At 50.8% G+C, this 11,869-nt stretch overlaps 3 protein-coding genes across 3 annotated transcripts; all 3 read right to left on the bottom strand.

Moving 5' to 3' along the window:
* Positions 1-1,998: 1,998 nt before the first annotated feature.
* On the bottom strand, positions 1,999-3,800 carry N7496_012378 (sugar porter family MFS transporter; the record flags this gene model as incomplete). The annotated part of the gene is made up of 4 exons (XM_056705291.1): positions 1,999-2,732; positions 2,788-3,249; positions 3,310-3,638; positions 3,703-3,800. 4 exons carry the CDS (start codon positions 3,798-3,800, stop codon positions 1,999-2,001), a joined length of 1,623 nt encoding a protein of 540 aa, XP_056549189.1.
* Positions 3,801-6,251: 2,451 nt separating this feature from the next.
* Positions 6,252-8,315, bottom strand: N7496_012377 (putative manganese ion homeostasis (Fr); the record flags this gene model as incomplete). Its single annotated transcript, XM_056705290.1, is given in 3 exon segments — positions 6,252-6,525; positions 6,536-7,914; positions 7,992-8,315. 3 exon segments carry the CDS (start codon positions 8,313-8,315, stop codon positions 6,252-6,254), a joined length of 1,977 nt encoding a protein of 658 aa, XP_056549188.1.
* An 847-nt stretch (positions 8,316-9,162) lies between these two features.
* On the bottom strand, positions 9,163-11,010 carry N7496_012376 (cation diffusion facilitator family transporter; the record flags this gene model as incomplete). Its single annotated transcript, XM_056705289.1, has 4 exons — positions 9,163-10,584; positions 10,661-10,747; positions 10,809-10,855; positions 10,932-11,010. The coding sequence occupies 4 exons, from the start codon at positions 11,008-11,010 to the stop codon at positions 9,163-9,165; spliced, it is 1,635 nt and encodes a 544-aa protein (XP_056549187.1).
* Positions 11,011-11,869: the final 859 nt, after the last annotated feature.

The raw sequence follows: 11,869 nt of genomic DNA, 5'->3' as shown, positions 1-11,869 counted from the left end.
TAGTGAATTAGCACTGGAGAACAGGATTACTTGGGAACGGCCATAGGCTGTATTTATATTCATTGTTTCTTGCGTATCTTATAGAAATTTTGAAGGCTGTGGATAATCCGGATGCTTAGCTTGGCCACTCAAAGCTTCATTTCTCCGAACGGAATTGCACCGAAGACAGTCCGTCCGAGGACCGTGAGCATAATCACAGCGCATTATTAACCACAGGCTTTCACAATTACAGTCATCCCCACTATGATGTTTTCGAATGTGAACCTAGCATCTGCGGATCCCAAAAATGTTGGTATTTGACGCCATCAGTCCCCCTTTGAACTGAGATAGGCTGAAGAGGGCCGGGCTGTAGTTTCTCACGGGTGCCGCTCCCGCCTTTAAGCTGCGGAACTAAATGGACCAAAAGAAATTGGCTAGAAGTCGCACCAATCATTAGAATACAAGAATATTGAATTTCAAATACGCTCTGTATTCGTATGAGTCCCTCCCATTTGATAAAAGGAAAAAATACAAGCCGAAAACGATCTGCTGCAAGCATTTACTACCTAAACGGAATTACGGGGAATCGGTTATGCCGGACCGACTGTGCCGTAAGCCCATGGATATGTTGCCGACCATGTGAGTCTCTGGGACATAAGGGGCAGGACATCCGGGAAATCCGAACCATATAGATTCCATAGTAACTCGAATGAATAGGGTATGCCATGAAATATCATTGGTTGCTTTCGCCGGGCTAGTCGCCTGAGTGTGCTCATTCTCGTTCATTAAATGCTACTCGCTTGGAACTTTCAGTGATCCTCAGAAATGTATTAGCAACCTGCCTTCGTGGCTATCAAACCATGAATATATCATTACTTTTGGCACCGGGGCCTCCAGATGAGAAGCCCAGACAAGAAAAACTTCAAAGCGCCGCCGAATTATCACTCATTCAGCAAAACACTCACTCTTCAATTCCCATTTCGATTGGAAATTCTTGCCCCTCGAACCGCATTCTCCGGTGTGATGATTCTCATCACAAAAACAAGCATAGTGATGAAATATCAAAGTCTTACCGACAACAGAGGAAACCCAAGTATGAAAAGTTGTATGTATATCAATTCTCATCCTTTCGTTCTTTTTCCGAACTTTCCTGCGCCTCCAGCCCAGTCGTTCAAGGGAAGGGCGTGCGTGGTCGAGAGAAGTTTGATATCGACAAGTCAAGCGCTAGAACTAATGCGAAGTGGCGCAAGGTCGTATTTAGAGCCGTCTCTTTCGAGGAGAATCAATAGGATTGAGGATTTTATTGCTCATAATCCAGCGTTGGTGTATCCCCACACGGATATTTCGTTATCCTGTGCACGAAATGAGCTTTCCGGTCTGTTGGATTTGAAGAAACTGCGACGTCTCAACAATAAGTTGGAGAAAATTGAGATATTGTTTCTCCAGAACACCAATTTTCCGAATACATGGCGCAATGACTCAGCATTCTGGTGAAAATTCAAATGGTTGAGTCATGGGAAAGCCAGCTCTTGCATGAACTGTTACTCGATACCCTTGTTTTGAGGACAAGCCCATTCTCCAAACACCACCATTCTACAGTGCAAACATACACGTCGTTCATTATCAAATCACCCCGACAGAAGAAAAGCAGCATCATCATTAAAGTACAACATATGATCTGGTAATTTTCTGACAAAACTTTGGGGAGAGGGAGGTTGGGTTGTAGTAAGACACTTGCTACGCTCAACCAACAATGCAAATGGGAGTATTCGATTAGCGATTCTCCCTGGCGAGATACTCAAAGTTTCCCAGTCCGAAACTCCCTACTCAGTTATGATCTTTATCAGAATTCTCATATGTGAATTTCTATGTGATGAGTACTGAAACATATAGACCAGGATGAGACACTATGCAACCCCAAAGCCATACGAAAGAAGACTGTCCACCATGACATGACCCCAATAACAAACAAAAGAACAAAAACAAATCCATCATCTATAATTCATAATCCATCAAAATCTAAGCCTCCATCTTGCCAGTAATGCTCTCCATATGAGTGGCATGCTCCCCACTCCGCTTCTCATTAGCCTCAGTCTCAAGCTGAGCCAGGTCATTCCCGCCCTTAACATTACCAGCCACATCACGCACATCAGTATAATGCACGGAAGGCTCCCAACCAACCGAGTTCCAAGCCCGAGGAACCTTAGCGTAGAGCTCATCAACCTGCTCCAGCGAGAGACCCTTAGTCTCATAGATGCAAGTATACACGAAAAGCGCACAAATGAAGCAAAACCCGCCCCAGATGAAGAACACCTTGGACTGCAAGTTGGCATTGCCAGGTCCACTGTTCACCATGTATGGAGTGGCGTAGGCGATCGCCCAGTTGAGGAGCCAGTTTGTCGCGGTCGTGATGGAGAGACACTTTGCGCGGGCCTTGAGGGGGAAGAGTTCGCCGGTTACGACCCAGGCGACAGGGCCCCACGAGGAGGCGAAGAAGAAGATGTAGACACAGACGAAGGCAATGAGGACTTTGTTTGCGACGGTGGAGGAGGCGGCTGTGCCGACGATGGCGACGATGAGTTGGGAGACGCACATGCCGACGGCACCGAACATGAGGAGAGGGCGGCGACCCCATTTCTCGACCATGTAGAGGCCAGGGAAGGTAGAGACGACGTTGATGATGTTGGTGATAAGGGTGATGACGAAGGAGTTTTGGATGCCAGAGTTTTGGAAGAAGGTTGTACCGTAGTAGACTGGAAGGTTGGTTGTTAGTAATCTGTAAACTGAGGTGTTATAGGTGGTACATACAGATGAAGTTCACACCGGCCAGCTGCTGCAGAGCCTGAATTCCGCAACCAGTTGCCAGACGCTTGCCGATAGAGCCGCGCAGAATCTCCAGGTAGGTAGCCTTGCCAAGACGGAGCTCGAACTCGTGGTTGGCCTGGATCTCGGAGAGCTCCTCGACGATAGCGGGATCATTGACGTCGACGCGGCGGAGACGGGCAAGTGCCTTGGTGGCGTCCTCGTAGCGGTCCTTCTTAATAAGGAAACGGGGAGTCTCGGGCAGGATAATCATTCCAGCGACCAGAATGATAGCCCAGGCGAATTGAACAGCGACAGGGATACGGTAGCAGCCGGTATCCATGCGGTCCTTAGTAGAATTGTTGACAATGGCAGCCAGCAGCAGACCGATGGTGATGGCCAGCTGGTAAGCACCGACAATGGTACCACGAATCCACTTAGGAGCAGTCTCAGACTGGTACAGAGGAACTAGAAGAGATGACGTTAGATATAATCAGTAGACCTATTGTCGGATATTTCTCAACTTACTAGTTGCCGAGAGAAGACCGACACCCAGACCAGCGAAGAATCGGCCAGCCACAAACAGGGGGATAGAAGTAGAGGCTGTCTGCAGGATAACACCGAAGCAGAAAACAAAAGTGTCGAGAATCATGCCAATGCGACGACCGAAGTAATCCGCAATAGGGGCAGCGCCGAGAGCGCCGAAGAAAGTACCGGCAGAGAGAAGGGAGACGATCATCGAGGACTGGGACGAAGTAACATCGGGGAGGCCGTCCTTAGGGTTAACATATCCAGTCGAGAACATCTCGCGCCATTTCTTCATGGCCAGAATACCGCTGATGGTACCGGTGTCATATCTGTGAAAGGAAACGGTCAATGCTAATCCAGAATTGTAAAAGCAATAGAGACGACGATACTCACCCGAAGAGCACACCACCAAAGGCAACGAAAAGACCGATAATAATAGCCGGGGCCGCCGAACCGACAGCATCGTCGGGCTTCTTCAATGCGAAGCCCATGGCGAGAGAATTGAGCGTAACAAGTTTTAGTCAAGGAGTAGGGTATCGGGCAGCAGAAGCGAGATGATAGTATAGGGAAGTGCTGCACTGCAGACACGCTCAAATGGTAAATAGAAGACAGAGACGAGAAAAGAATAGATGAATATCGCCAATGGAGAAACAATCAAGAGAAAAAAAAGAAACCCAAGAAATTCAAGCTAGGTTGCAGAGGATCCCACGAGGGTTTAATAGTCCACGCCAAAACCTAGAAATACAATAAAACGAACTCAGACCGGCCATGATCAGCAACGCCCCGGGGGGCCCCAAAGTGGCCGAAACCAGAAACCAGAAAAAAAACCACTCGAAGCGTCTTCTCCGTACCCCAGCAAAAGCAAAAAAAGGCACTCCGAGATTCCCTGCATGGGGGGTCTGTTAGGGTTGGGGGTGGAGTAAACCAGACCGGCCAATGCGGCCACGCTGTAGAGTGGGGATATTTCCAGGAGAAAGCGGGTGGTCTGAAATGGAGTGCTATTGGTTAAATTGGATTTGACTCTTCGGCTCAACCGTGGCCGAAAAAGATTCTCGAAGGGCGTTGCTAGGATCGGCGCCACCAGGGATGAGCCAAGGGGAGCTGCGTTCAGGATGGGATAGGTAGACTTTGGTGTCTGGTGACCTGAATATACTAGATAGGTATGTGGAATGAAAATAATAAGAATAATAATGTAAAATAATTGATTATTCTATTCTAGAAGGATAATAATAGGCATGTCTCACGAGGGCAACTGAAAACGGGGTTCGCCGGTTGCGACGCACAACTTGATTAGTATGCAAGGCCGATCGCCGCTTTGGGCAAAAGAGAGACCGTCATCCCTAGTTGGCTCAGGAACACAAACATTAACATTAAAGCACCTTGACTATTTACCAATGACATGACAAGGACATGATACAATCATATCCATGGTGCCTCTGATTGTTATGAGAATATCAAGGAATTAAGCAAGAACCAAGAAAAGCCACAGACGCGGATCGTGGCGTCGTTCCAGGCGCCAACCACTTACGTTATAGCACTCAGGTACTGGTACAATAGACTGTATACATTTTACATACGTCAGGCCAAAGTAAAACAATAGAAGTAACTAAAGAACCAACAATCAAAATTGTCACCAATTCATATTCATTGGCTTTCCCCTCAAGTTCCAACCCCAATTCTCCAGATTATCACCCTCCACATCCCACATCCCCAGAAAGTTGGAGGAAACCCATACATCTCCAGACTCAGCACCGGTCGGCCACCGATCGTCTCACGCTAGAAAAATACAGTTTTGATCGACCATGCATGTCGTCAGCGTCCCGGTTATCATATGAAAGAAAAAGCCAATCTTACGCCCCGATACTGAAAGTCTGGTCCGGGTCGACGCCCCATCCGACCGTAATGTATATGCTGTAGTATCTCTATAATAGGATAGGCGGGATTTGTAAAGACCCGCATGAAGTCTAGGACCCCTTTCGCTTTATCTCAGGGTTCTCACCGGTGCCAGATTTGGGGGGTTGTTTAGGATGGGAGACATGTGGCGATAGGTCCTGAAACGCGCAAAGTTTGTTGGAATTGTGGTTGTATCCACCTCTAGACAACGTGTAGCGTATAGCGAAGGGTGTATGGAGAAGCAAGAGAGTAAATGGGTGTTAATGTATGGGAAGACAAGGGAAATTCTTCGTTGCCTGCAGTCTGTAATCTGCACTGCGAGGGTAAGGGTGCTCATCAAACTACTACTGTATCCAACCAATACTACCATAGACAAGGCGGGATGCCTGGCCTTCTCGGGGCGACCTCGGGCTGCAATGACACCTCATACGGAGTAGCTCCATGCAATATCCTCTCTTAACACTCAATTCTAAGTATGAGGTATAGATTATTATCACAGAATAGGTATTCTATCTCCAGTACAGTACGTCCTACCACGCTAACACCAGTAAGATCAACCTAACAACCTCTCTGATGTATCCTCCGGCCCCCGACAAACCCACCCGTAAAACGATCGGCCCGTGTTTAGGGATCCAGGCTGAAAGGCAAAAAACCCCTAGTGCGGCATTTTTCCCGCGCCCCGGATTGGTTACTCGACCCGATGGCACTCCGAGATATGCCCGTTTATTCGGCGAATAAGTGGGGTAGCCGGGGTGTTGTTTCTGGGATCGGGATTGGGATTACGGAGGAGGGACTCAGGGACTATGTAGAACTAGGCTCGTTGTAGCAGCATTACAGGGGAAAAACGGGATTTGTGGGGATCGGTCGGGGTCGGGACGGGAGTGTTGGCCGGGCCAAGGGGTCGGGATGGAGGATATAGACGTAAACAGTGTATAGCGTGTATTTTCTATAGATTGCTATCATGGAAGACGTCATTTACAGCCATAATGACTGTATTTAACAAGGTCTATTATTGTCTATACACTATACGCTCTGAACAGCTCACCAGGCTACCAGCGCCAGATCAGAACAAAATAAACCCCCAGCACGGCAATCGCAACGGACCGAACCAGACGCACAAAAGTCCGCCAGACAAGGACAGTCTTCGCTCTAACACCCTTCGCCGCAACGGCTGGTCGATACAATCCCTTATCTTTCGTACTCACGACGTCGTCACCATCTAGACCCCGATAAGTATCGTGGTAAGGCTTGCCGCTGGGGTAGTGGCGGGGGGAAGGAGAGATCCCGGCACGCCCGATCAGGCCACCGGAGGGAAATGTGGAGCTGGACGTACCGGATGTCTGGTACTGGTGGTTGGGGTGGAAGGTGTGTCTCTCGGAGAGGGGGAGGACGGAGCCGTTCGCGGGGTGTGGGGAGTTCGGGGGAATAGAATGTAGTGTAGAGGGCTTGAGCGAGGAGGATGGTAATGCTCAGGCCTAGGATGCAGAGATAGTGGATGAAGATGCCTAGTTGATCGGGGAGGAGGCAGAGGTGGTTTTGGATGGTGGGCGAGGAGCTTTTTTGTGTAGTCTCGCCGGTGATGGGGTCAATGGGGTTCCAGAGACTGGTGAGGAGGAAGCCGGGGTGTCGGACGCCCATTGCCCAGGACAAGCTCTTGACGGTGATTTCGTTAGGGGAGCCGTTGAATTCGCGGTGTATGACCTCGCAGTAGTCGTGGTCGTCGCCGGAGTAGACCTGGACCACGTTGGGCCCGGCCTTGGACACCAGTTCGTTGGAGATGGTCTGGGTCAGCACGTTTTGGTATTGATAACCACCGCCGAGTCGGAGCGAGTTGGGCTCGTCTTCCTCTAATCCTGGCGCAGATGGAGGAAGACGCTCACGCAGCGGCCCGCAGGGGGTCGCCGCCTTGCGATAGAGCGGAACGTGCGTGAGGAGAATGGTAGGGAACCCAGCTGACTTGGGATTTGGCAGCTGCTCAACGGAATCGTCCCCAGCTTCCACAATACGATGCTTGAATAGTACATCTTCCGACCGATTTTGTAGCACCCGGAGTTCCTCCGTCTCCGCGGTAGCTTTGTGGGTGACCATTTGGTCCAAGAATTCATCTGCATCTTTCCAGATTGGCCGAGCAAACTCGTCCTCCTCGCCCTCGCTTGTGCGGGAGCTCCCCGTCAACGGGTCCGGTTGGTCCATCGCACTCAGCGAGACAGTGTCGATGGAAACAAAAGTATGGTTTCCAATAATATCCACCCGGTTACCGTTACCAAAGTGGCTTTGGAATCGCCGGCGCACAGGTTCCTGAATCCCATTGCCAAATCCCAGATCGTGGTTTCCCGGTAGACTAGCAATGATCCTGCGTCCACGGCCGTCAACCGGATCGGAATATTGCTTGAGCCAGGGATCCATGAAAATCTTCATGAAACGGCCATATTCCTTCTTCCAAAATGAATCCTTGATCTTCTTGTATCGGTCCTCAGGGCTAACGGATGTGCTGGTAGCCCATTCTCGCCCGCCGTCAAACAGATCCCCTAAAAAGAGAACGGAGTCGGGCTCTAGATTATCTTGTATAGATGCAAATGCCCGGCGCATATATTGGTCGGTGTATTTGACGGTCAGCGTCGAGAGGGGCCATGGGCGGCCGGGGTAAGTGTGGGGATCGACAAGCTGGGGGTCGGCAATGAACGCGACATGATGCGGCGTGGCACCTTGGGGCTAGATATGAAATTGTCAGTCTCCGGCTATACCAACGATGCGCAAATGGTACGGCTTCAAGCGATCGCATAACATACCCATTTCTCCCAGCTCTCCCAAACACACCGATCAATAGCGTCTTGGAACACCGTCCGCTCCCCCCACCACAACGTAAACAACCACATGACAACGATGGCATTAGCGACAGTAAAAAGGCGTCGCAAAACCAATCCTACCACGCCACGGGGATCACTCCTCCCCCTCGTCCCCCGGAAACTTGAAGCCCCCTCCGCAAACCATTGTTTGGCCGTAGCCGGTAGTCCCTCCAATGCCTGTCGCACAATACCCGATGCTTGCCCGGGAACCGAATTAAACGAGGGAAGAGACGAAGCGCCGGCGCTGCGTGGGTAGGCGTAGCTCATATTGGCGACCGCTAAGCGTGCCTGTGTTGGAGGTGTGTAGCTTGGCTACCCCGTGGAGACGGGGTTGGATAAGAAATTAACGAAAAGAGAGTCGCTGCATGCTCTGGAATGCACAAGAAATGGACGAAGGAGTGGATGGAAGGAAAGAAGTGTGTCCAAAACGGGGATTTTTTTGGACCTTATTGCATGGTGTGTTGCAGATTGAATCAAGGGGCCAGTCGTTCTGGCTGGTCCCGTCTGGGGATCTCCAGGGTCGATGGGTCACGTGGTCGAAGGTTATAATTAGCTTAGTCCAACTTTGAAGTGCAACTGCCTATTTGGGCGTGGGAAAATAGATTTGATAACTTTCATTTGACATTCATGAGGCTAAATTTCCTAACTAAACCGAGATCAAGAAAGTGCCGAACCGGCCATACAGTTTGCGTGAGACCGCTGGCTCTCGTGGAACAACTACAGTTAAAATCCTAACCCACCGGATCGAGCATTTCAATTAATGATAAATAAAAATACATGCAGGTGGTGGTACGAGATATCAAGAACCATCTCGACCCCGGCGGTAAGAGCCCAGGACAAATGCCACACCACCAATGATACAAGGAGACCAATCCGCCAGGGAGGCCAACCTCTTCTAGAAACTGCCAGTCCAAAAATCCATGACGGGGTAAACATGAATGACCACGAGGAGATATTAGGGAGGATAACGAGTGAGAAGACACGCATAAAAAATAACCATATAATATGAGAACTTTAGGAGAGGATGGATAGGATAGTAGGGTAGTGGAGGGATGAGCCTCTAACAATCACGTAGGAACTCTGGCAAGGGAACGAATGTATGGGGGAATCAAAATCAAGTGGACTTTTTGGGGCAGCACTGGCCAACACGGGCGCAGTTGTCATCGCACTCCAGGAGGCAGGCGTGAGAGTCACCCTCGCGAACGCTGGCCGCACGGCTGGAGTGGCTGGGGTCATCGTTGCCGGCGCGGGACGAAGATGCCTGGCCATTGTTTTGGTTGTCCTCAGTATCGCTATCGGGAGTGAACTCGGGCTGGATGGTGGAAGAGTGAATGCCGTAGGCGTGCAGGCAGCGGCGCACCTGGCGCGCCAGGCGCATGTACCGCTCCGAGCCCTCGCCCTTGATTTCCGTGTCGACCTGGATATGGATGGAAGCAACCAGCTTGGTGTCATTCAGTTGCCAGACGTGGAGGTGATGGGTTCCGATAACGCCGGGAAGACGCTCAATGTCCTCCTTGATGTGGTCGACGCTCATGCCCTGGGGCGCGGCCTGAAGAAGGATGCGCGAGGCAGCCTTGCAAAGCGGGATGGCCGAGGCAAGAATGATGACCGTGATGACCAGAGAGATACCGGGATCGACGTAGAACCGCCACTTGTAGTCGGTCAACCAGATGATCAAGGCAGAAGCAATAACACCAATGTTGCCAAGCGCGTCGCCCATGACGTGCAGGAAGACACCGCGCATGTTGAGATCGTGGCCGTGACCATGGCCGTGGCCGCCCTTTTGGCCCTTAGGCTTGGGCTGAGCATGGTTATGACTCTTGTGAACGTCTTCTTCAGCGGCATGGTCTGGGACTGTAAAGGGGACGCCGTTCTCATCGGTGTAGTTTGAAGCACGGTCGCGGTTGCGCAAAAGACCGGATCGCTCGGTTGGCACTTCACCCTCACGGCTGTCAGTGTCGGAGGACTGCTCAGTGTCGAAACCACCACGGCTGGCGGCAATAATGTCCTGTCGCAGGGTAGCTGGGTGCACGTATATATCCTCGACATTTGCCAGAGAGGTGCTGTATCGGCGAGAGCCGCGGCTCTGCGAGTCGGTCACTCGGCGCTTGCGTGAAGGGGAAGATGGGTCGGTAGACGAGTGAATGAGTCCATTCGGCCCAGTCTCAAGACCAGAAGCTCCATGGCTACTCTTGGCCAGCGTGGCGTTCACATCTCCCTGGTCCGAGGCCAGGAAGGGCGTACCTTCATTCACGTGGCTTTGACCATGGCCGTGTCCCTGCTCAACATCCTCCTCGTCATGCTCAGCACCTTCACCGTGGTCGTGACCGTGTCCGCCGTGAGAGTGGTCGTGGAAAAGTGCCAAGCCAAGGATGTTGGAGAGAAGTCCAAAGCAACCGACGATGCAAACCAGCTTGGGGTTTTGGACTTCTTGAGGCTCCACCAATCGCTGGATGGCTTCTAGGAAGATCGAAAGACAAAGGGCGACCAAGAAAACGCCGTTGACGAGCGCACCAAGAGTTTCCGCTCGTTGCCACTGTATTCCAAAGAATTGATTGTCAGACCGGTTTGTGCGCGGGGCACCCAGGTACCTTGAGGGCCGGACCACTTACGCCGTAGGTGTACATCTTCGAATTCGTTTCGCGATTGGCGACCTTGACGGCCCAGAGACCGACGCAAAGCGACAAAACATCATTGAGCTAAGCATATGTGTCAGAGGAGGGACTGGAGGGGATAACGTTGGTTCGAATCGGGTCCTACCATGTGAAAGGAGTCGGCGACCAGAGCAAGGGAGTGGACGGCATAGCCTAAGAAGCAAACATTGTCAGATTAGGCGCACTAGCGAGAGGAGCGTCGGTCAGATTCGAGGTAGAATATACTCACCAGTAATTAGCTCTAGCAGAAAAAAAGCAGAGTCAATCACCAACAGGATGATGATCCTGTTGGTCTTGGAGAGTCCCATGGCGGCGATGCGCTCGCGATGCGCTCAGTGGCGCTGGACTCCGTGGGAGGGAGGGATCAGGGGGCTCGTCAAAGCACGAGTCTGGAAACAAAAAAAAGTGAAAGTGAGAGAGTTCAACCTGGCGGGGGGGCTGTTGTTAAGAGGGGAAAATTTGCGAAGCGATAGGGCGGAAAGCGGAGGGCTGCAGGTGCTTTTGATGCTGACGCAGGTGGAGGTGGAGCTTAGCACATCAACGGCCGGGAGGTCTGTCCGATCGGGTCCGAGGTGGCGTTATCGTCACGTTGCTCATCTTAAAAATGTATACAAACTACCTAGATGGTGCTGTCTACAGTGCACACTCCTTTATTCTTCCATGATAGACCAGCAGCAAAGATCCTTGTTCCCCGGATCTTCCGAGGTTGTGTGTTTCATTCGTACCAAATACTCGGTTCTTTAGTACATTGGAAAATCGAAGCGTCTGGCCCCCACCGGAACACGATCCAGTTCGAAACTACAATCCTTCACTACGGTATATACAAATCCTGCTTCTTTCTGTTCCCCCACTTACGGCTGCTATTTAGGCTCCAATTTTCTCCATTTTCTCTGCTCTATGTCTCCTAGTATCGGCCCTTTTACTATGTATTTATTACCCGCCCTTCTCAACATACTCGATATACTCTACGTTTGCGCATTCGCATCCAGGCTAGTCCCACAACACCCAACTAATAAGACTTTGTAACACCGCAGGCTAGCAATCTTAACACAGAATGTTTGTCCCCATCGGCAATGACCGTACGGAATCGCAAAATGCCCCTCCTCATCTCTCATCTCAAATCTTGTCAAGACCAAATCTCGGCTCCAAACAAGAAACTCAAAGCCC

This window comes from Penicillium cataractarum (genome assembly GCF_028827025.1).
Source record: "Penicillium cataractarum strain IBT 29864 chromosome Unknown utg000010l, whole genome shotgun sequence".
Lineage (NCBI taxonomy): Eukaryota > Fungi > Ascomycota > Eurotiomycetes > Eurotiales > Aspergillaceae > Penicillium > Penicillium cataractarum.
Note: the sequence above shows the minus strand (reverse complement) of the source record. Positions and strands in the feature narration are given on the sequence as shown.